This window comes from Lepisosteus platostomus, chromosome 25 (genome assembly GCF_059453375.1).
Source record: "Lepisosteus platostomus isolate fLepPlt1 chromosome 25, fLepPlt1.hap1, whole genome shotgun sequence".
Classification (NCBI taxonomy): domain Eukaryota; kingdom Metazoa; phylum Chordata; class Actinopteri; order Semionotiformes; family Lepisosteidae; genus Lepisosteus; species Lepisosteus platostomus.
In genome coordinates this window covers 15,864,757-15,888,166 of record NC_142635.1, presented here as the reverse complement: position 1 = coordinate 15,888,166, position 23,410 = coordinate 15,864,757, and the positions used below count along the sequence as shown (strand labels likewise).

The 23,410-nt window shown below is 44.0% G+C and overlaps 1 protein-coding gene across 5 annotated transcripts in view; it reads left to right on the top strand.

Annotated features, from left to right (window-relative positions):
- The window catches only part of sidt2 (SID1 transmembrane family, member 2), a 33,769-nt gene that overhangs the window by 2,818 nt on the left and 7,541 nt on the right, over window positions 1–23,410 (top strand). The window contains exons 2-25 of one of the 5 annotated variants that reach the window (XR_015930474.1): window positions 1,379–1,500; window positions 4,942–5,106; window positions 5,416–5,461; window positions 6,074–6,175; window positions 7,820–7,903; window positions 8,218–8,317; window positions 8,544–8,609; window positions 8,989–9,082; window positions 11,278–11,333; window positions 12,703–12,714; window positions 13,313–13,366; window positions 13,523–13,591; window positions 14,076–14,132; window positions 14,821–14,936; window positions 15,876–15,949; window positions 17,709–17,775; window positions 17,937–18,010; window positions 18,213–18,336; window positions 18,500–18,617; window positions 18,867–19,003; window positions 19,456–19,564; window positions 20,480–20,556; window positions 22,037–22,083; window positions 22,593–22,816. Coding sequence is in view for 4 of the 5 variants with exons in the window: in XM_088620150.1 (XP_088476276.1) it covers window positions 1,379–1,500; window positions 4,942–5,106; window positions 5,416–5,461; window positions 6,074–6,175; window positions 7,820–7,903; window positions 8,218–8,317; window positions 8,544–8,609; window positions 8,989–9,082; window positions 11,278–11,333; window positions 12,703–12,714; window positions 13,313–13,366; window positions 13,523–13,591; window positions 14,076–14,132; window positions 14,821–14,936; window positions 15,876–15,949; window positions 17,709–17,775; window positions 17,937–18,010; window positions 18,213–18,336; window positions 18,500–18,617; window positions 18,867–19,003; window positions 19,456–19,564; window positions 20,480–20,556; window positions 22,037–22,083 (1,970 nt within the window). In the remaining variant the exon portion in view is untranslated. The remainder of the gene's footprint in view (window positions 1–1,378; window positions 1,501–4,941; window positions 5,107–5,415; window positions 5,462–6,073; window positions 6,176–7,819; window positions 7,904–8,217; window positions 8,318–8,543; window positions 8,610–8,988; window positions 9,083–11,277; window positions 11,334–12,702; window positions 12,715–13,312; window positions 13,367–13,522; window positions 13,592–14,075; window positions 14,133–14,820; window positions 14,937–15,875; window positions 15,950–17,708; window positions 17,776–17,936; window positions 18,011–18,212; window positions 18,337–18,499; window positions 18,618–18,866; window positions 19,004–19,455; window positions 19,565–20,479; window positions 20,557–22,036; window positions 22,084–22,592; window positions 22,817–23,410) is intronic. The other 4 variants (XM_088620150.1, XM_088620152.1, XM_088620153.1 and 1 more) reach the window with 4 other exon arrangements.

The window sequence follows — 23,410 nt, the reverse complement described above, 5'->3', positions numbered from 1 at the left end:
CCTTGGAGGTTTGGGCTCCCTACTCTGAGGGGTGATGCATTTGTGTGCGAGTTTAGTATTTCTGTACTGCTCTCATCCATGCCCATAAGAGGAAGAAAGATCAGTGCGTCACTGGAACTCGAGTGTTTTGTGCGTTTCTCAATTGACACGCATCCCTGTCCATGTGAGCTTTGTGTGGAGTGTGTATGTGGGGCCACAGTCCTACTGTTGTGTTGTAGTGGTTTGTAGTTTTTGTCTCAGCAGTGTGGAGGACTGCTGTAAAATACTGCACTACAGTGCCAGACCTCTGGGCTGCTAACATGGAGGTTGTGGGTTCGAATCCTGGGTAGGATTTTGCCCTTTTGTCCTTGAACACAGGCCTTCACACACCATTAAGGTGTTCATCAGTAGAAATGGTTATGGTATGTGAGTAAGCAGTTCAGAAAGCTGGAATCAGAGAGATGCAGTCGACTAGGTGGATTGGCAGTTGGAGTGAAGGGTCTGAATCTGGACCTCTTCATAGCGCATACCAAAGACTGTACAAAACGGATCATCGGCCTCTTCATCAGCCCCGGTGTGAGGGCAGACATACTGTAGGGCAACTGGTGGCTGTCGTGGCACAATTATGGGGCACTGCGTGGAGCTAAGGAAAGTTCCTTGTCACCAGGTGTGGCTTGCTGTTCAACACTGCTGTCAGCAGCCTACACACTGCAGAAACATTCAAAGGCCCAATGACCGAGCGCAGTCATGTGGAGCAACATTACTGCCTAGAATTAGAAAGCACTCATGTACACCAGCAGTCATGAGTGTTCATGTCCCAGGATCGGAGAGCTGCTGACTGATCCAGTCAGGTGTGAAGACTGGAGCTCTAGGAGGCTACAAGAAGAGGCTATTTTGCCTTTTTTGTAGATTTAAGTACCTAAACTTAGTAAACACAGTGAACTCATAGTGGGATCACATGACTATGGAGTGCTACATCACAGAGCGCTCAGCACCCCCTGTCTCGAGACACTGCAGGACCAGTATTATGGTCATTCTGTGTCTCTCCTCATGCTCATCATGTTCAGGTGGGCAGGGTGTCATTGAGAAGCACATAAACAGCAGATTTTCAGTAATGCAGATTTTTCTTCCTGTTTCTCAGATGTGTTAAATTCACACTTGCCCCCCTGAAGAAGTTAATTCCGTATAGTGCTATATTGTGTAATGTCCTTCCTCTCGGTCTTCTTAGCTGTGTTTCTTCCTCTCTCTTGGGTGGATGGAGACCTGACTACAGGCCATCGCTGTCTAGTGCTAATAATTTAATTTTTTTTTGAAGGGAGAGTCTCCTTCCCTCTCCCCTTCTTTGTGGTTCCCTCTTAGCAGAAGGAGTGTTTTGACCCTAGATCTTTCTCTTTCTCAGACCGAAGGGGTACGAGTGTCAGTGATTGTGTTTTCAGATGGGGCAGAAAATCCCATCTCGTTTGTCGTCCGTCAGAAACAGGCTGTCGTCTCCTTCCAGGTGCCTCTCATTCTTCGTGGCCTGTAAGTATCTTGTGGTTGCGTTGTTTGAGAATGCAAAGACTTTGTAATGGTGCTGTGTGCGTGTGCTGTTGTTGTGGTCAAGGGCGGGTCGCTGTGTATGTGTGCTTTGATTCCCATCCAGGAATGTGTTTTGCGATAAACTCTTGTCGTTCGTTAATGTAACATCAGACCTTCCCTCCTTTTCCAGAACTGACTTTGATCTCCATTTCCAGGGTTTACTGGAATTCTGCGCAGTTGGGTAGTAGTTTCTGTCCATTATGAGATGAAGTGCGTGTGACGTAATATAAAACAGAAAAGTTCCAAAACTAAAGTATTGAAGGACTTCATAACATCATTTTTTAAGGACAAGGCTTCTTTTCCGTTAGTCCTGTCTTTAGTTTGTTTTTTTTGGCAACTTGTGCTTGTCCACAGAAATTAAGATAAGTTTAGTTTATATTAATATTGATATATACAGCAGGATATGTTTATCAGCTTATTGTAGCGCTCCGGGGTTCACGTGGGCACTGCCACTGCCCACCGCTGGGGACTCGAACCCGGGCCTCCGGCGTCACTCAACAGGGACCCAGCCACTTGAGCTAAAGGGAGATCTCCCATCAGCCCAGCAGCTGCGGTCCCTGCTATTCACAGGGAAAGGCGGTGGTGTTATGAGCCCAATACAGTTTCTTGCATTAGGGATTTGTCTTTTTGCATACCCCAGTTTGCTCTCCATGAGACACACAGACAGGGAGAGAGAAGCTGGGGGTCAGTGCGCAGGGTCAGCCATGGTACAGCGGCCCTGGAGCAGTTGGGGTTAAGGGTCAGGAGGCCAACGGAGTACAATTTAATCCGTCAAACTTTCCAGCCACAGGCGCAGATCCTTGGCCACAGAGCCACTGCTCTGCCCCAAGGATCCTAAATCAGTTCAAGCAACTGCTACAGGCTCAGCAAATTGGGGAAATTGCGAGATCAGACAACCACTGATGTAATTATATTTAACCGGACTCACCCTTCATTTCTTATTTTGTATCCACACAATGTTAAGTTTCTCATTTAAAGACTCTACTCCTTAGCAGCAGCTTCCAGACATGGTACTCATTTGCAAAAAAAAAAACAACAGATAAAAATGTGAAATTTAAGAAAAGAAAACACATACTTTTTGAGGTAAGATGTAAACACATTAGCAGAGGGTGCATTTTTAATATGGACAGATAAGGACACCTCCCTGATATGCACTACGTGGCGTCTTATCTCCGTTTGCTTCCACATCATTGTAGCTACACCTGTCGAGGTGCAAAGTCTAGGCTGGCAGACTGACAGTGACAGATCTCGGTATCGGTCTCTGTCTGGTCTCGGTCTCTGTCTGGTCTCCGTCTGCGTGAATGTGGGTAGTTATGGGTGAGGGGTTATGTGAACTGACTGAGAGAGGAAGCTCTGCAGGGTCTGACAGGAGAGCTATCGGGCGCATCCCTCCCACACCTCACTGCAAGCATGAGGCTGACATTTCATAGGAGTGGCTGTGGGTGTTGAATCTCAGCCCTCCCCTGACACCAAGGTTTGGACTCTCAACAGCTAGTCAGCAGAGTTTCTCCTGCAATTGGGTTTTACTGACTCATCAAAAATCCAATGATTAGGTTAAGGCGGGAGAGGTATCCTTATTGTGATCAGTCTGAAAGACCGGTGCAACTTACTCCAGGCTTCTGTTCCAAGCAAGTAGTGTAGAACAGTGGTTCTCACCTTCATTCCTCCAAGGCCTCTCAGTGTCCGAGTGATTATTCGAAAGGCCCCCCTACACAGGCCATGATATTTTTCCTCTTGTACTTTTGCTGCACTGATGACTAAAGCACTTGTTTTCAAACGTATGTTTATTAACGAAAATGTATTTGTTGCTAGTGCTATTACACTGCCTATGTTTTTTTCCCAACATGACACAAAATTAATAGGCATTTCAAAAACAGCCTGTGTGTTTATTAAATAAAAGTTATTTTAGCTAGTGCCTAAATTGCTTAATCATAACATAAAATGCATAGGCATTTCTGAGGCATAAATAATAAGTAATTTCCAAAATATGAATTTGTCACTGCAGACATTTTTCATAACTTAACAACAAAAGCTGCTCACTGCTCACTCGGCTTAGCTATTACTTTTTAAAGGAAACAAAATGAGTAAGTATTTCTGAAGAATGGGAAAAAAAATAAAATAATGCTTAAACTACAGAATTTGTCACTGCAGACATTTTTGACAACTTAATTACAGAAGCTACTCACTGTGTGAGGACTGCTGCTGGTGCTTGTGAATAATGTGGTCAGTGCGTGGAGAGATAGCGAAGTCATTGTCGCAAAGCCACGTGGTGCGCTGTACTTTTGTATCTTCCAACATAGATGAGATGTGACGTTTGATGGTGTCATTTGATAGCGGTATTTTGGCTAATTGCTTGGACTTCTCTGCAAATAATTCCCCCACAATTTCAGATGCACAAAGCAAAATCAAGGTTTCCCCAAGAGTATGAGTTTTTTTCTGCTGAGCTATTTTCTGGGCTACAGTGTATGATATTTTTTTAGGAGTTTCTTATCCACACCAGTAGTTACCTTCATTTCTGCTTGTGCGCTAATTGTCAGTTCTTTTGCCTTTTTTGCTCAAAAAAGGACCTGGGCTTGTCTTTGTACTTGTTATGTTTTCTCTGTAAATGTCTGATCGACTCTAGATTGGTTGCTCTAGATCGGCTGAAAGTTATTTTAGTGGGCGAATTAAAAAAAGTATTAAAAAGTTTTATTATGCTTGCAGATATAAACTTTTACGTGTTTTTTTTTGCTTCGTCCGTTAGTTACTGTAGCTTGATTTTTAGCGATTTAAGCATTTTGTTCGTATTTTTCAATTATTTTCAGTCATCTTGTGGCCCCCCTGGAAGTTTATTGAGGCCCCTTAGTGGGCCGCGGCCCCCGCAAATTGAGAAGCACTGTACAAGCCCGGTATAATTGTTGCAAATACAGTGTTTAGAAAAGAGTCCTATCCTATGTTCTGATATCTCCAAAAATCCAGATTAACTCGGTAATGTGAATACTATATTCAGTGTGAGCAGGCAGATCCAGGTCAAGTACGAGAAGCTGCTAGCAAATGCAAGAAGTGATCAGTGAGTCAGTGCGTCAAGCCAGAAGAGTAAATAGCATAAGAGAAATGCTAAGACTTGGAAACAAGCACGAAGACCGAACAGGGAGGTACTGTTGAAGCTGGTTTAAGTGTCCTGCTGGAATAAGGTAAGTGCTGCTTAATTACATGCTGGTGAGACTGGTAATCTCCCCATGTTGCCAAGGGAATAGGCTGATTAATAGATCCACATCCCAGTCATCGGCCGTGATGTTTATAGAGTGTCATTCAGCACATCGCTAAGAGTGGGTACAGCTGACATTAGGCTCCTCTTGTTTTTCACCTCTCTTCATCTCTTCTGCTCATGATTCCTGCCTGCAGTTACCAGCGGAAGTACGCTTACCCACACGTGGGGCGCACCTTGTGTCAGCCGCCCGCCCGCGCCGAGATGGAGACCCAGTTCTTCTTTGTGGACGTGTCCACGCTGTCCCCTGCGAGCGTGCAGTACCAGCTCCGCATCAGCCGAGTGGAGAGCTTCACGCTGCAGTGAGTGGGTCTGGGGGTCTCTCAGCACAGTGGGGCTCCTCTCAGTGTCTTTCTAGATGTCAGTGTATCTCTGTTCTCCAGTGTGCCTCTCTTGCTGTGTTTTCTGTTTTCTCCCAGTGCGTCATGTTATCACTCTGTCTTCGTGTGTTTAAGAATATCTCAATGTGTATCAGTCTCCTTCTGTAATTAGGAAACCAGCACTAAGACTGAGCAGGGAGATCTCGGTGTCTATCAGGATCTGTCTTGCGGTATTTCTCAGTTATTAAGTTTGTGGATGTGTCAGTGTCTGACCAACTTTTTTGTCTGCAGGACGAACAAGAAGTCCAGCTTCACTGCTACTCCGTCCCAGCCGCAGGTAAGACCGAGTTCTCACGTACTGGACCCACTCAAAACAGCCCTCCAGTTAATAATGCATGCAGTATTATTAACTGACACACATGCGTACTCTCTAGAAATATTATCTCACCGTACAGGCAATCAGCTGATCAATCAATTAGTTTTCTTTGTATAAAATAGCGCCTTTCAATTTATATATATATATTGTACATATAGATATACAGTAAAGGAGGAAAAAATATTTGTCATAAAAAAATTATAAATGTGAAATTAAAAAAAAATACGGCCATCAAAAACATCAGCAGAGGGTACACTTTTAATATGAACAAAGACATCACATCTCCCTGATACACACTGATGCGGTGTCTGTCTCCTTATCTTTATGTGCTTTCACATCATTGTCACCAGATCTATCAGTGAAAAGTCCAAGCTGCTAGACTGACAGCAACAACTGGATCTTAGAGTGTGAAGTGTGTAGAAGTGGGTGTGTGTTTGAATGTGTGAGTGTCAGTTGTTTTGGGTGTTTGTGTGTGTGTGAACTGACTAGAGATAATGTGATGCACTGTAACAGCATATTTCTGTTGCTCCCCCTCTTATTTCCTCACCTCACATCTATTTTTTTCTCTCTCAGTATTTTAAGTACGTGTTCCCAGAGGGAGTAGATTCAGTGGTAGTGAAGGTGAACTCTGAGATGACTTTCCCCTGCTCTGTCATCTCTATCCAGGACATCCTGGTGAGTGTAGCCCCACCTCTGTCAATCAAAGCCTCTGCCCTGCTCAGAGAATCCAATTTGATTGCGATTGCATAACTGCTGGGTCCAGTCTCTGCAGTGGGCATATGATCTATTTCTGTACTGCTGTACTACAGCACACATGCATTTATCTGCAGTGGGCACTGCTGAAGTCACATGTATTCACCTGTAAACGAGGTCTGCTGATGTCCCACACATTTACCTTCTCCGCGTTCTGCTGAAGTCTGGTGCGCTTGCCAGCAGCGCGTTCTGCTAAAGTTACAGTAGGTGCATTACAGGAGAGTATATTTGTACAGCACCGTTCAGTGCCAGAGTCATAAGGTACCTGCCTGCTTGCTGCATGGATTGTTTTTTTTTGGGGGGAAACACTTGATAATATAAAATAAATAAAACCATTTAAGCTGTCAGAAGACTATTCGTCAGCCAAAGATTATGTGGTGTTAAAGATGTGCTGCCTGCTCTCTGGGCCAGGGTTCTGCAAGATCATTTTTCAGGATTTAGTTTCTGATTCTGGAAAATGTCCTTTTTTCAATTGACATGCCTTAAGAAGGCCCATTTGTGCAGGATGGTCTCCAAAAAGACAAACACATTGGCTGTAGAATTAATGTAGATGTAGTGTTTGTAGGATTTCTAATTTTTTTTTTTAATACTAAGCTGTTCAGATTTGGTTTGTGAGGTAGTGAGCAAACGAGTATATACAGGCCTTAAACCTGTACAGTAGTTCAGGTGGGTAGCTGCGTCAGCATGCGTAGGCTGCAAAGGAACAAGTAATAGTTTTATTCCATGCTGAAAAGAGAAGAAAGAAAACGCAACGTTAATGTTTTCAGCATGGAATAAACCTATTACTTGTTCCCTTTAAACCTGTATATACTCGATTTCCCTGCTGACATTATATGCAAGAAGGACCTTTTTGCTTTGTGTTTAATGAGTTACAATTGCTCATACAATTGCTAGCCAAAATATTAGATACCCCCAGCTGAATAAAACTGGGCCTTTTCTGAGCAACAGGAACGAAACTCGCTGGAAGTGGAACCACCATGTGGCCATGCATTCTCACAAGGTTCAGGACTATTTGTCTAACAGGATTCTAGTGTTACATTCCACTGCTTCCTTCTGGTTACCGAAATCTACTGATTACCTGCTCAGTCCAGGGAAAGAGATGCAAAGCTTGTCACCTGCTCTGGAAGCAAACCGCACATGGCCTGTCCTCATGTGTACATTTGGCTGGGAGTTTCTAATCTGTGAGCCATTAACTTTATGGAACAGCAAATATTTATTGTGCTCATCAGATGATTCCTCAGAAACATGGCTGCCTGGGCTGTATTAGGATACTCTTTTACGGAATAACTCGTGATCACCAATTTGTTGGGTTTGGCATTTTCTTTTCCATTGAAGGGTGCAGGCCTGCGCTGCTGTGTTTGTAGGCAGCTCAGTTAGTCTCACCTCTGATTATGTCCACCTTGGTAGCAGGAGTTTGCCGTTACATGAGAAACGTGAGATACAGTAGGCTCGGTGACACCCACACACCATGTTTATGCAAAATAAGAAATGTTATGAAGGAGAAGCGGCTATTCCTTCCATCTAGACATTTTACTCTCTCCTCCTTTCTGCCCTGTCTTTCTCCAGTGTCCTGTGTATGATCTGGATAACAATGTGGCCTTTATTGGGATGTACCAGACCATGACCACAACAGCAGCCATTACTGTACAGGTACTTCCTCTGAACGCTGTGCACACACTGAACCCACACGGCCTTCCTCTGAAGGCTGTGCACACACACGGCCTTCATCTGTACACTGCACACAAACTATCTCTGTGCATTGTCCCTTATTCAAACTCCTTATTTGAATAAAATATCTTTTGGGATAAAAACCTGCTTTTTTGACACCCGAATCACTTCCTAATTGAAAAGCCTCTGTAAGTACTGCATTACTGCCTTTCTTTTGTGTGCACAATGTATAGATGCTATATGCCTCTGCACTCTCTGGACAGACTGACACTGCTTCTCTGTGGTTTCTCTTCCAGAGAAAAGATTTTCCCAGCAACAGTTTCTACGTGGTGGTTGTGGTAAAGACAGAGGACGAGGCCTGTGGCGGGCCTCTGCGCTTCTACCCTCTGCAGCCAGGTGAGACACCAAGGCTGTTTAAATCCCTCCAGTGAAAGATCTGTTTTTTATTAACTGCTGGCTATGACAGTGCTTCGGCAGTAAGGTGTCCTGTTTCAACAACTTCGGCAGAGCAGCTCAGAAGTGACTTGAATTGGGTGGAGGTCATAGTGTTTTTGTGTGTTGTCACGTTAATGATCATTCTCTTCTTTTCTCCCTCTACCTCTTCTCTCTTCCTCCCCTTCAGATGAGCTCATCGATGCCGGGAATCGCAGCAAAGCGCTGGATGTGCTGGTGTCTCCTGCCATCAAACGTGAGCTTCACTGCATGTCACGACAGAGTGGCGCAATTCATCCATCTGAAATAACCGCAACACGAAACATTTGGGGCATTTTAATTTAGTAGTTACCTGGCATTTTGATGTAGAAAATAACAACTACTAAAAGTAATGATGTGACAGTAAAAATTATCTTAGTGTGTTTTTTGTACTTCTCGTGGCAAATTTCTATTTAATATCTCACCAGTGATTGATTGCAGCCACAACTGTAGTACAGGTTTGTCTTGTCAGCCACAGGGTTTACTTCTTGAAGACCTGCAGTGGATAAATACTTGAGTTTATGGGCTATATGGGCTTGAACTCCCCTTACTCCTGTAATACACACTACAAGTCATGCTGCTCTCTCTTTCTCCAGCGGAGGTGTATGTGATGGGGATGCTGTTCTGTTTGGGGATCTTCCTCTCCTTCTACCTCCTCGCCTTCCTCGTTGCATGTCTGGAAAACAAAAGGTCTGTCTGGCTGTCTTTATGTCCACGTGTGCTCCTAATTATATCTGTTTCTTTAGAGCATATTAAATCTGTTTTAGTGTCTCGGCACCTAAGCAGTCCTTGGCAGTCTGTCAATGTACCTGTGCATCCGTCTTTTAGCATCCTGGGCTGTTAGCAAACCCGTTTCTCAGCACGTCGGCTGTTAATGAACCTATGTCTCTGCATGTCGGGCTGTTAGCAAACCTGTGTCTCTGCATGTCGGGCTGTTGTTAGCGAACCTGTGTTAGTGTTTCAGTGTGTTGGTCTGTTAATATGCCTGGGATTCAGTGTAGTGGTGCTTATCAGTATAGGTAAGATAAGATCACTTTATTGGCTATATACAATTTCTTGTATTAGGAATTTGTCTTTTCACAGACCCCAACTTGCTCTCCATGAGACACACAGACAGGGAGAGAAGCTTGGGGTCAGAGTACAGGGTCAGCCATTTATACGGCGCCCCTGGAGCAGTTGGGGTTAAGGACCTTGCTCAGGGGCCCAACGGTGTAGGATTCCTCTGTTGGCCGCGGGATACAAACCGGCAACCTTCCAGCACAGGCGCAGATCTTTAACCACAAAGCCACCACACCACCCATATAGTGTTGAAGCGTTATTGTTATTGCATCAGTGTGTCTCAGTAAGTGTTTTGATGTGTTAGGTGTGTTAGTATGTGCTTTAGTAGAAATGTAGAGTGCTTTTGTTTGTCGGAATGTACTGGTATCAGTATTGCTGTCCAAGTGTACATTAGTATTTTGGTATCTGTTAGTTTTAGAAGTATCAATAGAAGTGTTTCAGTGTCTTTAAACATCAAAGCAAGAAAAACAAATGCTGTACTGAAGAAAGTAAAATTATCCTTAAGTCTATTAAATGGGATACTTCATCATTCCTCAGTAGGGCTCGGTGTTGCCTTACGGTTGTGTAAAATAAACACCCATGGCTGCTGTTAGCTTACAGTGTATTTAAAATTATACAGGGATAGTGAATGTATCCAGTCCTCCTGAAAGTGTACAGAATATTATTTTTCAGAGGAACTTGCAAAAAAATGTACCAAATCTTAGGCAAGCTGGTTTTGTTACATTGTTTAAATACATCTGTCCCTCTCAGATTTGATGTTTTGACATGAAAAGCACTATATAAACTAGTAACCTGGCAGGACTTGTTTTGTGAGCATGGAAAAAATTAGGGGCATCTACATTAAGACTCAGACTTTGTGTGTCATATCTCCTAATCTTTAATTTTCTTACGCAACACAGTGGTTTTTAAAGTGTGTGTGTGTTTTCAGCATGGGTAGCTGGGTCAGGAGATCAGTATTATGCCAGACATTATTTTTCCACTAGTAACACACAGTGTTTGAGAAAGTATTCTGGTATTGAGAAAGGGTATACTGACATTGCTCTTTGAACAACCAGGGTTGAACCAGGACCAAACTGCAGCATCACATTGCTCTGCCAACCCCCTTCATACGTGTTACAAGAACATAAGACAATTCACAGTCAATTGTGGTGCAGTCTAACATTTCTGCAGGTTCAGTTCCCGTGTAGAGTTTGTATGTTCTCCCCATGTTTGCGTGGAGTACCTCCCGGTATTCCACTTTCCTTCCACAGTCCAAAAGCACGCTGGTGGGTTAATTGGCTCCCAGAATAATTGGCCCTGGTTTGTCTGTGTGTCCCCTGCAATGGACCAGCGCCCCGTTCGGGCGGTGTATCCTGCCATGCTTGCCAGGATGAAGTACTGACTCCAGCTCCCCCACAATCCAGCATTGTTTAAAGCAGATAGAAAATGCTCGGATTTGTATAAAGTGGTTACAAGATGGAGGATGGATGGATGACAAACCGTGTAGCCATGCAAACCATGGATAACAGTCGTGCAACCCATCCATCCAGTTTTATATAGTTTGGAGATCCTGCTGTTTCTTGCAAGGGTTTGACTTAAACATGATTGAGTTGTGTGTTCCGTATTGGTATTTTCATGTCGGAATTACTGCCATTTCAGTGTTATCAGTGCATATCGGTTTTGGTGTTTCAGTGTTGATATCACTGACATTTCAGTGTTACCGGTGTGGATTAGTATTGATGTTTCAGTGTGGATCAGTCCTGGTGTTTCAATGTTGATTTGTACTGCTGTTTCAGTGTTTCCATGGAGCTGGCCTGCCTGTTCTTACTCATTTCTCTCATCACCAGGCTGCACAGGAAAAGAGAGGGCCTGAACACTCCAGATGCGTCGCCTGCAGAGACAGGTAACCTGTTGACCAGGGCATCCCATTGTTTTTAGTGGCATTGCAGTGGGGGAACACCCCTGAACACATATCCCCCTCCTCATCTGTGTTTTCTGTGCAGCAGGACAGGCACACTGTTATGTTTCATAATGGGTGTGACTTTATAGTTTTAGGTATTAACAAACTACCAAATGGGTTACATGGGCCAAAAGCTACCTCTTATTTGCAACATTTCTTCTTTTCGTTTGTAGGCCCATGTGAGTGTGGTAGTTATAGATTGACTTTGTATCTGTAGCAAAGGATGTGTGGGTTGGTGAACATGCATATAGTTTGTCAGTGCACAGATTTCTTAAAACATATTAGCGCCAGAGAGAAAAAAAAACGGTTTAAACAAGAATTGTTTATGTATATACAAGATCACATTTGTGAACAACATTGCTGATTATAATATTGATTATTATTAATATATTGCAATATTTATGCAATACAATTGTCCCATACAAACTATCTTTGACTTTAATAACAGAAGAAAATCGTCACACTTCTCTTTGTGCAAAATAATTTATCTAAAGGAGCACGTGTGCTGTCTTTTGTATCCATGAAGTAGAGCACCCTGTCAGTCAGTGAGTAGTCCTTGGGTAAAAATGTGTCATTTTTGACGTTTCTGTGAAAAGTAGAAATGACATGCCTTTCCAAGCACATGTTATTCTTGATGTGAAACTGCAGAAACATGTACTTTACATAGATTATTCCTACTCTTTAAACATAGAATGGAATACATTTAAGATGACTACCCAGTAAGACTCATACCTGCTGTTGACTTACTGGTACATTTCTAAAGGCGTGTAATTTCTGGATAATATAATAATATTGTAGGCAGTATTACTCACAATTCTTTTTTGCTTTTTAATGCAGTTATCTTGTATAAATGCAAAAACTATCATGTTTTAATGCAATTTTAACTTGTATAAATTCAAAAAGTATCACATACTATCTCTTATAAACACAATTCTATCTCGTATAAATGCCAAAAAGCATCTTATTTAAACACAAATAATTGTTTTCTGAAAGAGCACCTGATAACTATGGAACTGTACGGGATTCTCGACACTGTTGTGGCCCAGTCCATCATCGTGTGGCCTCGTGGACTGTCTGTGACTAATCCGTTTCGTACACCCCAACAAATTCACGTCTAGAGACTCGGCCAAGGCTGTGTGTTGGGAGGTGACTGCCCTTCCTGACAGCTCAGCTGTGTGATTCCAGGCAGAGCAGGTGTGCTCAGCTCAGGTGTGACTGTAGTTTATGAATGCAAGTGTGTGTGTCTTTGTGTGCAGAATGAACTCTCATCCCTTTCTCTGTCTCTTTCTCTCCATGCTGCCTTGTGGCTCAGCCTCTCTCCTCGGTAAGATCTGTTGGGGGCAGCGCAGTAAACCTGCACGCCTGCAGCTGACAGCTGCAACTCTGTGTGCTGATGTGCTAGAGCTGTGATGAAAGTTGTCAGGCCACAAGAGCCTTGCTAACAGTGTCAAAATGTGTGCGTGCTGGAATTAAACTAACCCGGCTCGCTTGCAGCAGCTTCTAGAGTAATAGCTATCTGCCTGACTGTCTGTTATCACTCTTGTCAAACGTGTAAATCCCTGCTTGACAGAATTATATACGTGTATTGTTATGAACTGATGTGTCACAGCCTCACACCTGATCAGATGCCCACTAACAGAATATGAAGCTCCATCCTTTATATCTAAAATTTACATTTACGTCTGTGCTGATGTTGTGCTGCTTTTGCCGAATGTTGGCGCTTCAAGCCCAGAGTTTAACTGACTTATGAAGGTAACGATGCAAGGACAACATTGCGAGCAGCATCACCTCTGTCAGTGACCCGACAGGCACTTGCTGTAACTCTGAAGTGGGCCATACAGGCCAGAGTGGAAGTGTCTGAAGGTGATGCTGCTTGTAGTGGAGTTTTCTGTTTGTTGTCTCACTGTGTGTCTGTATCACAGGGAAGGGCCTTACCCCTGCCTCCCTCTGCCAGCCCTATGACTACGGCTCCTTTGGTGAGTGTTGTCTTCAGACAGAGCATGAGTGGTAGAAACTGCCTTGCTGGTTAAACCTGAGGACAATAAATACAAGTGTGGACAGGTGAGATGCAAGTACTCTATTTCACAATGGCTTTGGTCACTGATATTTATTATTGATTCTTTTTTCCCCAGACAATGGCAGCACTGTGAGCTCTGAGGCTGTCACTGACAGCATGGCTTCAGGTGATGCCCATTACATGGGTAAGTCCAGTCCACACAGCACACATCTTTACACATGCATTTGATGGAGCACAACACGCGTGCACAGCCCCAGGCACAACAGCGAGGTCACACGAGGCGCACAGCAGCACAACAGGCACAACAGCGAGCTCACATGAGGTGCAGCCCCAGGCACAGCACACTCACCTGCACACACCTTAAAATCTTTAACACTTCCCCTTTCTAATGCTAACCATTGTGGATAGTTAACACTATTCAACAGAAACCTCACAGACTGAAAACAGGAAAAAAATTAGAGGAAATTTGATTACTTTGTGAAAGGAAATGTCATATTTGTTACATTTATAAGATGTGCTCTAGTTCCTACATTGATATGCAGATGTACCCACTAAGTACTTTACATTTATATAACCTGCTGTCAGTGACAGATATTCCCCTTGGTTTCATATTTGGCATTCTTGTGTCTGATTGGTGCATTTCTGATAGTCTGTCTCATTGTGTTCAGGACAGGATCACTTCAAACGGCGATCAGTCACAGTACAGCACTTCACCATTCACATTGGTGATTAACCCCCCCTCAGAATAAATTGGCATGCTCTAATCCACACCTCAGTCATCCTGATCTACCAATCTGACCCTAATACTGTCTGCTGTAACCAAAGCTCTCGTTGTAATCAAACCATGCATATCTATTTATGTTTATCACCGATATCTATGATTTAGTAGCAGTATCTATACTGGTGATGATACTATCATTATTGTGATAATGGCAATAGTTCTAAGTATTCCAAATAGTCTATTCTGTTCATTATTATATAGTATCATATATCATCAAAATTAATGTTTCTAATTCAACAGTAATATCTTAGTAATAGCTTCAATCATGTTTCAGATTGAGATGATTTGTGACAACCCAACTGCCCTGAATGATTTTTTCAGTGATCTTGATATCAGAAATTAACCCAGCTGTTTCACATGCTTAAATGCAGACCTGATCCATCTGAAAAAAATCTCTCCATTTGCAATCACTCTTCAAACCAAGCAAAACTTAACATCTTATTAAATGAGAAATTAGCATTCCCTTCAATCTACAATCTGAGAATCTGTGACTAATCCTTCCACAATTCCAGATTGTGAAATCAGCTCCTTTAGGATCTGGATTGATTGGTTTAAATGAGGCTGACGCTGCTCTCTCTAACACATCCTCTCTCCTCTGTTCCTCATCCCTGCTCCTTCCCTCTCTCCCTCAGAGCGTCCTCTGGACCATGTAAACCGGGGCAGACAGGAGTCTCTCAGCTCTGTGGAGGAGGATGATTATGACACGCTGGCTGACATTGATTCTGACAAGAATATTGTCCGCACCAAGGTGTGTCTATCTGTCTCTCTGGGTCTGTACCTGTCTGTGTTTCTGGGACAGTGTCAAGTTTCTGTCTGTGGCTGTGCCTTTCTACGTCTGTGTCTCTGGGACTATGTCACTGTTTCTCTCTTGGACTGTGTCTGTGTCTTTGGGACTGTCCCACTCTTTGTCTCTGGGGCTGTCTCTGTTTGTTTAACTGGACGTCCTCTCTGCCATCCCCACAGAATGTACTGTGAGTGGGTTGTAGGGTTTCTTCTGCGTTTCTAGAGTGGGTTATGGGTTACCGGGCTCCCTCAACTGTGAAGGTAGATTTTATATAGCAGGGTTGGTCTCTGCTTACTGTCTCACCCATTTCAGATATGCTGTCAAATTATAGTGTTTCCAGGGTTTGTTCTGGTGCTACTGGTCTCAGTGGTTAAGTTAATGATTGCTTTGCAAGATCTGTGGCGTTTTAGCACTGCTGTCCTGAAACTAGATGGTATTTGTGTGGCTGAAGTCGGATTACTGAAGGGACTCAGCAGGGCGTGGAAGTAGAATGAGTGTTGCTCACTGTTTTTAAAGTGGGGCCAATATCTCTGATCTTTTATGAATATTAATTCAGATGGAATAGCATGTGTGGGAGTAATCTAAATACAAAATTCTGTGGGGTGTTATAATATGCTTGGCTTGTTAAACTTACCAAGAGCTGTGGGCTGGATAATACTTTCACCTGGATTTTTAAAGATTGCCTTCGTATCTCTGGATTGCCAGACCTAGAACAGTGATATCCAGTGGGATCCAGTGGTATGCATTTCCTTGACTTCAGACTTCTGTAATATCATAACTCCAGTCTTGTTCAGACTGCCTGTCACTCCCTCTTTCACCCAGCCACCTGCTCTCACACATACCCATTCTCACTCACCCCCCCTCTCATATGCCCCTTTCACTCTCATTCCCATTTTTTTGCAGAAGTACCTCTGTGTGTCTGACCTGGCTCGCAAGGACAAGAGAGTGCTGAGTAAAAAATACCAGATATACTTCTGGTGAGTCTGAGTGTGTCTGTGTATCAGTGTGTCTCTATGCTTTACGCTGTCACTGTTTCAGTGTGTCTGCATATTTATATTCCCACTGTTAATAATAATATACTTCCTTACATATATATCACGCTTTTCTGGACACTCCACCTTAAAGCGCTTTAAAGGTAATGGGGACTCTCCTCCACCACCACCAATGTCCAGCACCCACCTGGATGATGTGATGGCAGCCAGTGTGTGCCAGTACGCTCACCACACACCAGCTATCGGTGGGGAGGAGAATGGAGTGATGAAGCCAGTTCATAGATGGGGATTATTAGGAGGCCATGAGTGGTAAAAGCCAATGGGAAATTAAGCCAAGACGCCAGGGTATCACCCCTACTCTTTTTCGAGAAACGCCCTAGGATTTTTAATGACCACAGAGTCAGGACCTTGGTTTACATCTCATCCGAAAGGATGGTGCCATTTTACAGTATAGTGTCCCCGTCACTATACTGGGGAATTAGGACCCACTTAGACTGCAGGGTAAGTGCCCCCTACTGGTCCCACTAACACCATTTCCAGCAGTAACCTGCTTGGCTTCAGTGGGTTGTCAGTTGTGAGTTGCAGGATAATATGGCTGCTGGTTACAGTGAGTCTCTGTGCATTTACACTGGGACTGTGGCAGTGTGTCTCTGTGTATTTACAGTGTCACATTCCTGGTGTGTTGCTTTGTGTTTACACTCTCACTGTTTCAGTGTGAGACAAGTGACAGATGCTGTGGGGTGTGCTAGTGTGAGACCGTCTCAGTGACGGATGCTGTGGGTGTGCTAGTGTGAGACCGTCTCGGTGACGAATGCTGTGGGTGTGCCAGTGTGAGACTGTCTCAGTGACGGATGCTGTGGGTGTGCCAGTGTGAGACCGTCTCGGTGACGAATGCTGTGGGTGTGCTAGTGTGAGACTGTCTCAGTGACGGTGCTGTGGGTGTGCTGGTGTGAGACCGTCTCAGTGACGGATGCTGTGGGTGTGCTGGTGTGAGACCGTCTCAGTGACGGATGCTGTGGGTGTGCTAGTGTGAGACCGTCTCAGTGACGGATGCTGTGGGTGTGCTGGTGTGAGACCGTCTCAGTGACAGATGCTGTGGGTGTGCTAGTGTGAGACCGTCTCAGTGACGGATGCTGTGGGTGTGCCGGTGTGAGACCGTCTCAGTGACGGTGCTGTGGGTGTGCTGGTGTGAGACCGTCTCAGTGATGGTGCTGTGGGTGTGCTGGTGTGAGACCGTCTCAGTGACCGATGCTGTGGGTGTGCTAGTGTGAGACCGTCTCAGTGACGGATGCTGTGGGTGTGCCGGTGTGAGACCGTCTCAGTGACGGTGCTGTGGGTGTGCTGGTGTGAGACCGTCTCAGTGACAGATGCTGTGGGTGTGCTGGTGTGAGACCGTCTCAGTGACGGATGCTGTGGGTGTGCCGGTGTGAGACCGTCTCAGTGACGGATGCTGTGGGTGTGCCGGTGTGAGACCGTCTCAGTGACGGTGCTGTGGGTGTGCCAGTGTGAGACCGTCTCAGTGACGGTGCTGTGGGTGTGCCAGTGTGAGACCGTCTCAGTGACGGTGCTGTGGGTGTGCTGGTGTGAGACCGTCTCAGTGACGGATGCTGTGGGTGTGCTGGTGTGAGACCATCTCAGTGACGGATGCTGTGGGTGTGCTGGTGTGAGACCGTCTCAGTGACAGATGCTGTGGGTGTGCTGGTGTGAGACTTCTCAGTGACAGATGCTGTGGGTGTCTCTGCAGGAATATTGCCACTATCGCAGTCTTCTATGCATTGCCTGTCGTCCAGCTGGTCATAACCTATCAGACGGTAAGACGCTTGGTTTTCTGAATGTTGTTCTTGTGTTGTTGTATATAATAAGACATTTTTGAGCAATGTCCTCATATTTCAGACTGTAGTTCATACGGTGTTCAGACTGTGCAAGTGCTTACGCATGCTACACTGAAAAGGTCCCTTGCTTTCTGTGACAGGTGGTGAATGTGACAGGGAATCAGGATATCTGCTACTATAACTTCCTGTGTGCACACCCCCTAGGAGCTCTGAGGTGAGACAGTGGTTCCTGCTCTGTATACCTGAGTATATTGCTGTGCAGGATGTGCAGAAACAAGTCCAAACTGTATTGCAAAACCTTTACAGTACAAAACAAATAGTTAAAGACAACTGTCCAAAGCCAGATGTTATGCAGGTTTTCAGTGCATGATAAGAATGGTGTGTCTGGTAACATATCATATATGATGTCTCTGCAGTGCCTTCAATAACATCCTCAGTAACCTTGGCTATGTGATGCTGGGGCTGCTCTTCCTGCTTATTGTCCTGCAGAGGGACATTCTCCACAAGAGGGCGCTGATGCGCAATGAGCTGTCAGCGCTGGTGAGTGTACACTCTGACCAGTATGACTGCCACCACCCGGATCAGGCTGGAACAGTCACACGCAGACTGACGCAGTGAAACATTAGGGTAGCAAGCTATTTGCCAGTAAGTGGTGAAATGTCTTATTGACATCTGACCTGGTTAACCTCCTCTCTGTGTGTAGGAGTGTGGGATCCCCAAGCACTTTGGACTGTTCTATGCCATGGGCACTGCACTCATGATGGAGGGGCTCCTGAGTGCCTGCTATCATGTCTGTCCCAATTATACTAACTTCCAGTTTGGTGAGTGTCCCCTATGTTATTGTACTTCCTCCACCAGCAGGTACTGACGTGTCCTTGTTTTGGGAGGGAAACTATGTGGTTTGGAACATATTTGGGGATTTTCTATTTACTTTTTCCATTTCTTGTGTTTTTATGCTACAATAGTAAAATAATAATGTTTTCACCGAAGTCCTACACGGCAGGATTGTGTTTGTGTCCTCTGTTAGTTGTCCTGCTGATGTATATTTCTGTCTTCATCCTACTGGTCAGACACTTCTTTCATGTACATGATCGCGGGGCTCTGCATGCTGAAGCTGTACCAGAAGAGACACCCTGATATCAATGCCAGCGCCTACACTGCCTATGCCTGCCTGGCCGCAGTCATCTTCTTCTCTGTGCTGGGTGTGGTGAGTGAAACTGTACACACCCACTTACACTGTACATCCTGCACAGAGACTGTTCACACTGTAAATGGATTTGTACACCCTGCACTGAGACTGTACACACCCTACGCTATACTTTACACTGTATTCACCCTTTGCTGTTCACTCCCACCTGCACTTTATACAACCACTTGCACTGGTCACACCTGCCTGCACTTCTCTAACACACTACAAATGTCTACTCGGCAAACACACACTTTTCATTCCTCGAGCACATCCCAGATATCCCACAGAATGTGCAGAGCTCTGACACACGATTCTTTACTGTTATTTCTACTGATAATCTGGAGCTAATGTTTCTAAAGATATTGTAGGTTTTTTTTATCTCGGAGTACTATTAAGTCTCAGGCTGTGTATGTTTACATCCTTCTATGTCACCCAATCTGTGGGTCTGTGCCCCCCCGTCTCTGTCTCAGGTGTTCGGGAAAGGCAACACTGTGTTCTGGATTGTGTTCTCCGTCATCCACATCCTGGCCACCCTGCTGCTCAGCATACAGCTGTACTACATGGGCCGCTGGAGGCTGGGTATGGCACCCCCCCGTTGCCAGATGCACACAAGTCAAGCTAGGCTACATCAAGCTGTAGACACCCTTCACGAGACCTTCAAGATACCTATTCCAATAGATAGGCGCACCTGCAGCTCCTAAGCCAAAACAGAAATCTCCCTTTAAGATAGGGCCTTAATTTAAAGATTGTGAGTGCAGTCAGAGAGACTACCTAATAAGCAGCAGAAAGATCTTTTGACAGGCTGGCTATAATTTTATGTGATTGTTAAATGTGATCTTGAGATCTGTGTTTGACCTACCTATGAAATGTATTATTTTAGCCCTTTGGCTATGGTCATATAGAGTAGATTAGAAAAAGCAACTCAGTCAGTGTTAACATGCTGGTATTAACTGTTGTACTTTATTACAATTATTATTGTTATTACAATTACATGACAGTTTAGCCAGTAGCACAGGACCAATTTAATACTTCAAAACTAAATTTTATCTTCACAGAACTGGAGTTCTATACACAAGAATGAAATGAAGAGCTTTAGAATTCAATCCATAGAACAGCATCTGTAATTACACAACATAAAATTAAAACTGCTGACATTCTTCAGATGCTGTTCTATGGATTGAATTCTAAAGCTCTTCATGCGTCATTATAATAATATTATTAATGCATTGATGTTAATAATGGTGTTAATACTGTAGTATGCTTGTTTTGTAATTGTGTATGTCTATTCTCCCAGTGTGCAATGCTGTGTATATCCAGTCTCTGGGTGTGTGACGCTGTGTGTGTTTCAGGTTCAAGGGTATTATGCAGGATGCTGTATGTAATATCTGGAAATGTAACACTGTGTGTGTTTCAGACTTAGGTGCGACGCGCAGGATGCTGTATTTAGTGTGTGTGTCCAGTCTCTGGGTTTGTAATGATGTGTGTGTGTTTCAGACTCGGGGGTAGTTCGCAGGATGTTGTATGTCGTGTACACAGACTGTATACGCCAGTGCAGTGGACCCATGTATATTGTGAGTACTTCCCTGTTCATCACAACTTGATCAAACCTTCTACAGAGAACAGAATGAGAGAAGGAATCTGTTTCAGTCACAGTCCATACAGCACACTCACAAGAATAGCGCTTCAGTGAACAGAACAACTTAAATCTCATCTCTGCCACACTGAGAAAAATAGAAGTTTAAGGTCTAAAATAGAATAGAGGTTCAAGTAGGTAGATGCATCAGCATGCATAGGCTGCAAAGGAACAGGGTAAGGTTTATTTCATGCTGAAAAGAAAAAAAAAGAGAGACGACATGATCTGCGTAAACCTCTTGTTCATAGCTCCCTTGACTGCCCACAGCAATGATTGACACCAGGCACTTTTCCCTGCAACAGAACTTGCTGTATCACCTGTAAATATACAGTATATCCAATACCACACACATTCAAGGCCCTTCTGGACAATTCCGGTTCATCCAGATGACATTGTGTATTTCCAGCAAACGTATTTACTGCGTCGCTAGCAGAAAATTGTGAACTGTTTTCATTGGCGAGACAGGAAGGAGACTGGGAGACCTTTACAAGGATCAAAGATCTCTCCAACCCCATAGTTTCTCTTTTCACCTCTAATGGCCATGATCATACTGGTCTCTCTGTCTGCATACTCAAGGAGGGGTTTTGGAAATCTGATTGCACAAAGACATCCAAAACCAAAATTATCCTGAAACTAGGATCACACCTTCCCTCTTCCCTTAACAATAGACTCATCTGCTTCTAATCCTCTTTATTCATTTGCAGGTTTTGACTTCACACCTCTCTTCCAGTTCTCCCTAAGTGTCAGTACTCCTTCTCCCCTGCTCCCCACCTCCTCTTCACTGCTCCCTCTTGTTCTCCCATGCTTAATCAGCTGCCAGTTTTCCTCTCTCCCTCACACCTGAAGAAGGCTCCACAGGCAAATCATTGTCTCTTTTTTTTCTTTCTTTTCAGCATGAAATAGACCTTTACCTGTTCCTTGAGAGATAATAGTTCTGGCCACAAGCACCTTACCACACTAGCTCCTCTCTGGTGCAAGGTGTTTAAGGGAACAGGCAGGCAGCCGATCAGTTATATCTACTTTGAAAAGTGACCTTCAGCCTTAACTAAGATTTCTTCTTCCTTCCCCACCAAACAAACAATAAGACCCACACAATAAATAAAGCATTACACATCTCTATAAGTATTTATGTACATGTCTATTCTTCTGTACTTCAATCTGGAAATCTGTTGGGAGTGCTATTTTGTATTGTAGCTTCAATTTTTTAAAACCAATTTTTTTTGTAAAAAGCATTGTCCTATTGATGTAGGCCGTGTGAGGTCCACTTGCATCTTTTGCGCTATATGATCTCCCTCCATGCTGCACCACTGCAAGTAGAAGTCAGTTCTGTTTCTGTTATTGTGTAGACTGTTCTGCATGATCCTCAGGTGAAGCTGCCTCTCTCTCAGTTCCTATTTCCTCCCCTTCATCTGTTACAGGACCGTATGGTGCTACTGGTGATGGGGAACATTGTCAACTGGTCTCTGTGAGTATTGGGTATAGGAGCTCAGGGGTTCTGTGTGCTGGCAGTGAGAGAAGGGGTATACTATCTGTATATCTGTACAGTGGATATAAAAAGTCTACACACCCTTATTAAAATTGCAGATTTTTGTGATGTTAAGCTAGAAATCAAGATAAATCATGTCAGAAATTTTTTCCATCTTAAATGTGACCTTGCAACCAAATAGATAATTATAAAAATAATTGAAATAAAAAAACCTGCAACACCCTGCTTGCATAAGTGTGCACACCCTTTTATAATGGGGGAAGTAGCTGTGTTCAGAGTTAACCAGTCACATTTCAAATAATAATAAAAATCATGTCCAAAGGTAAGTAGCATACACCTGCCATCAGTGAAAGTGATTCTGATTAACCCCAAATAAAGATCAGCTGTTCCTGTAGGATTTCCTTGGAACATTTGTGGTTGCATCCTACTGGGATAGCCATGGCCCACAAGGAGCTGATAAAACCTGTACGGGATCTTATTGTTGAAAGGTACCGATCAGGAGAGGGGTATAAAAGAATATCAAAGGCATTGGATGTACCATGGAGCACTGTGAAGACTATCATCAATAAGTGGAGAAAATGTGGCACCAAAGGGACATTGCCAAGATCAGGACGACCCTCCAAAGTTGAGGACAGGACAAGGAGAAAACTTATCAGGGAGGCTACCAAGAGGCCTACAGCAACATTAAAGGAGCTGCAGGAATTTCTGGCAGGTACTGGTCACTCCTTGCATGTGACAACACTCTCCAGTATTCTGCATGTCTGGGCTATTGGGTAGGGTGCCAAGACGGAAGCCATTTTTCACAAAAAAGAACATCCAAGCCTGTCTACATTTTGCAAAAAAATATATTCAATCACCCCAAACCATGTGGGAAAAAGGCTGAACTTTTTGTCCTTAATTCTAAAAGATATGTTTGGAGCAAAGACAACACAGCCCATCATCCAAAGAACACCTTACCTACTGTGAAGCATGGTGGTGGCAGCATCATGCTTTGGGGCTGCTTATCTTCAGCTGGGACATGGGCTCTAGTCAAGATAGATGGGATAATGACTAGCTCCAAATATCTGGCCTGAAGAAGAATTTCACATTTCAACATAACGACCCAAAGCAAGGAAAGGCTTCAGAAAAGGAAGATCAAAGTCTTGGAATGGTACAAAATGTCAGAGCGCAAACCTCAATCCCATTGAAAACCTGTGGAATGACCTAAGGAGTGGTGTGCACAGGAGATCCCCTGGCAATTTGAAGGAGCTTGAACTTTTTTGCAAGGAAGAATGGGATAAAATTGCAAAGTCCAAGTGTGCAAAGT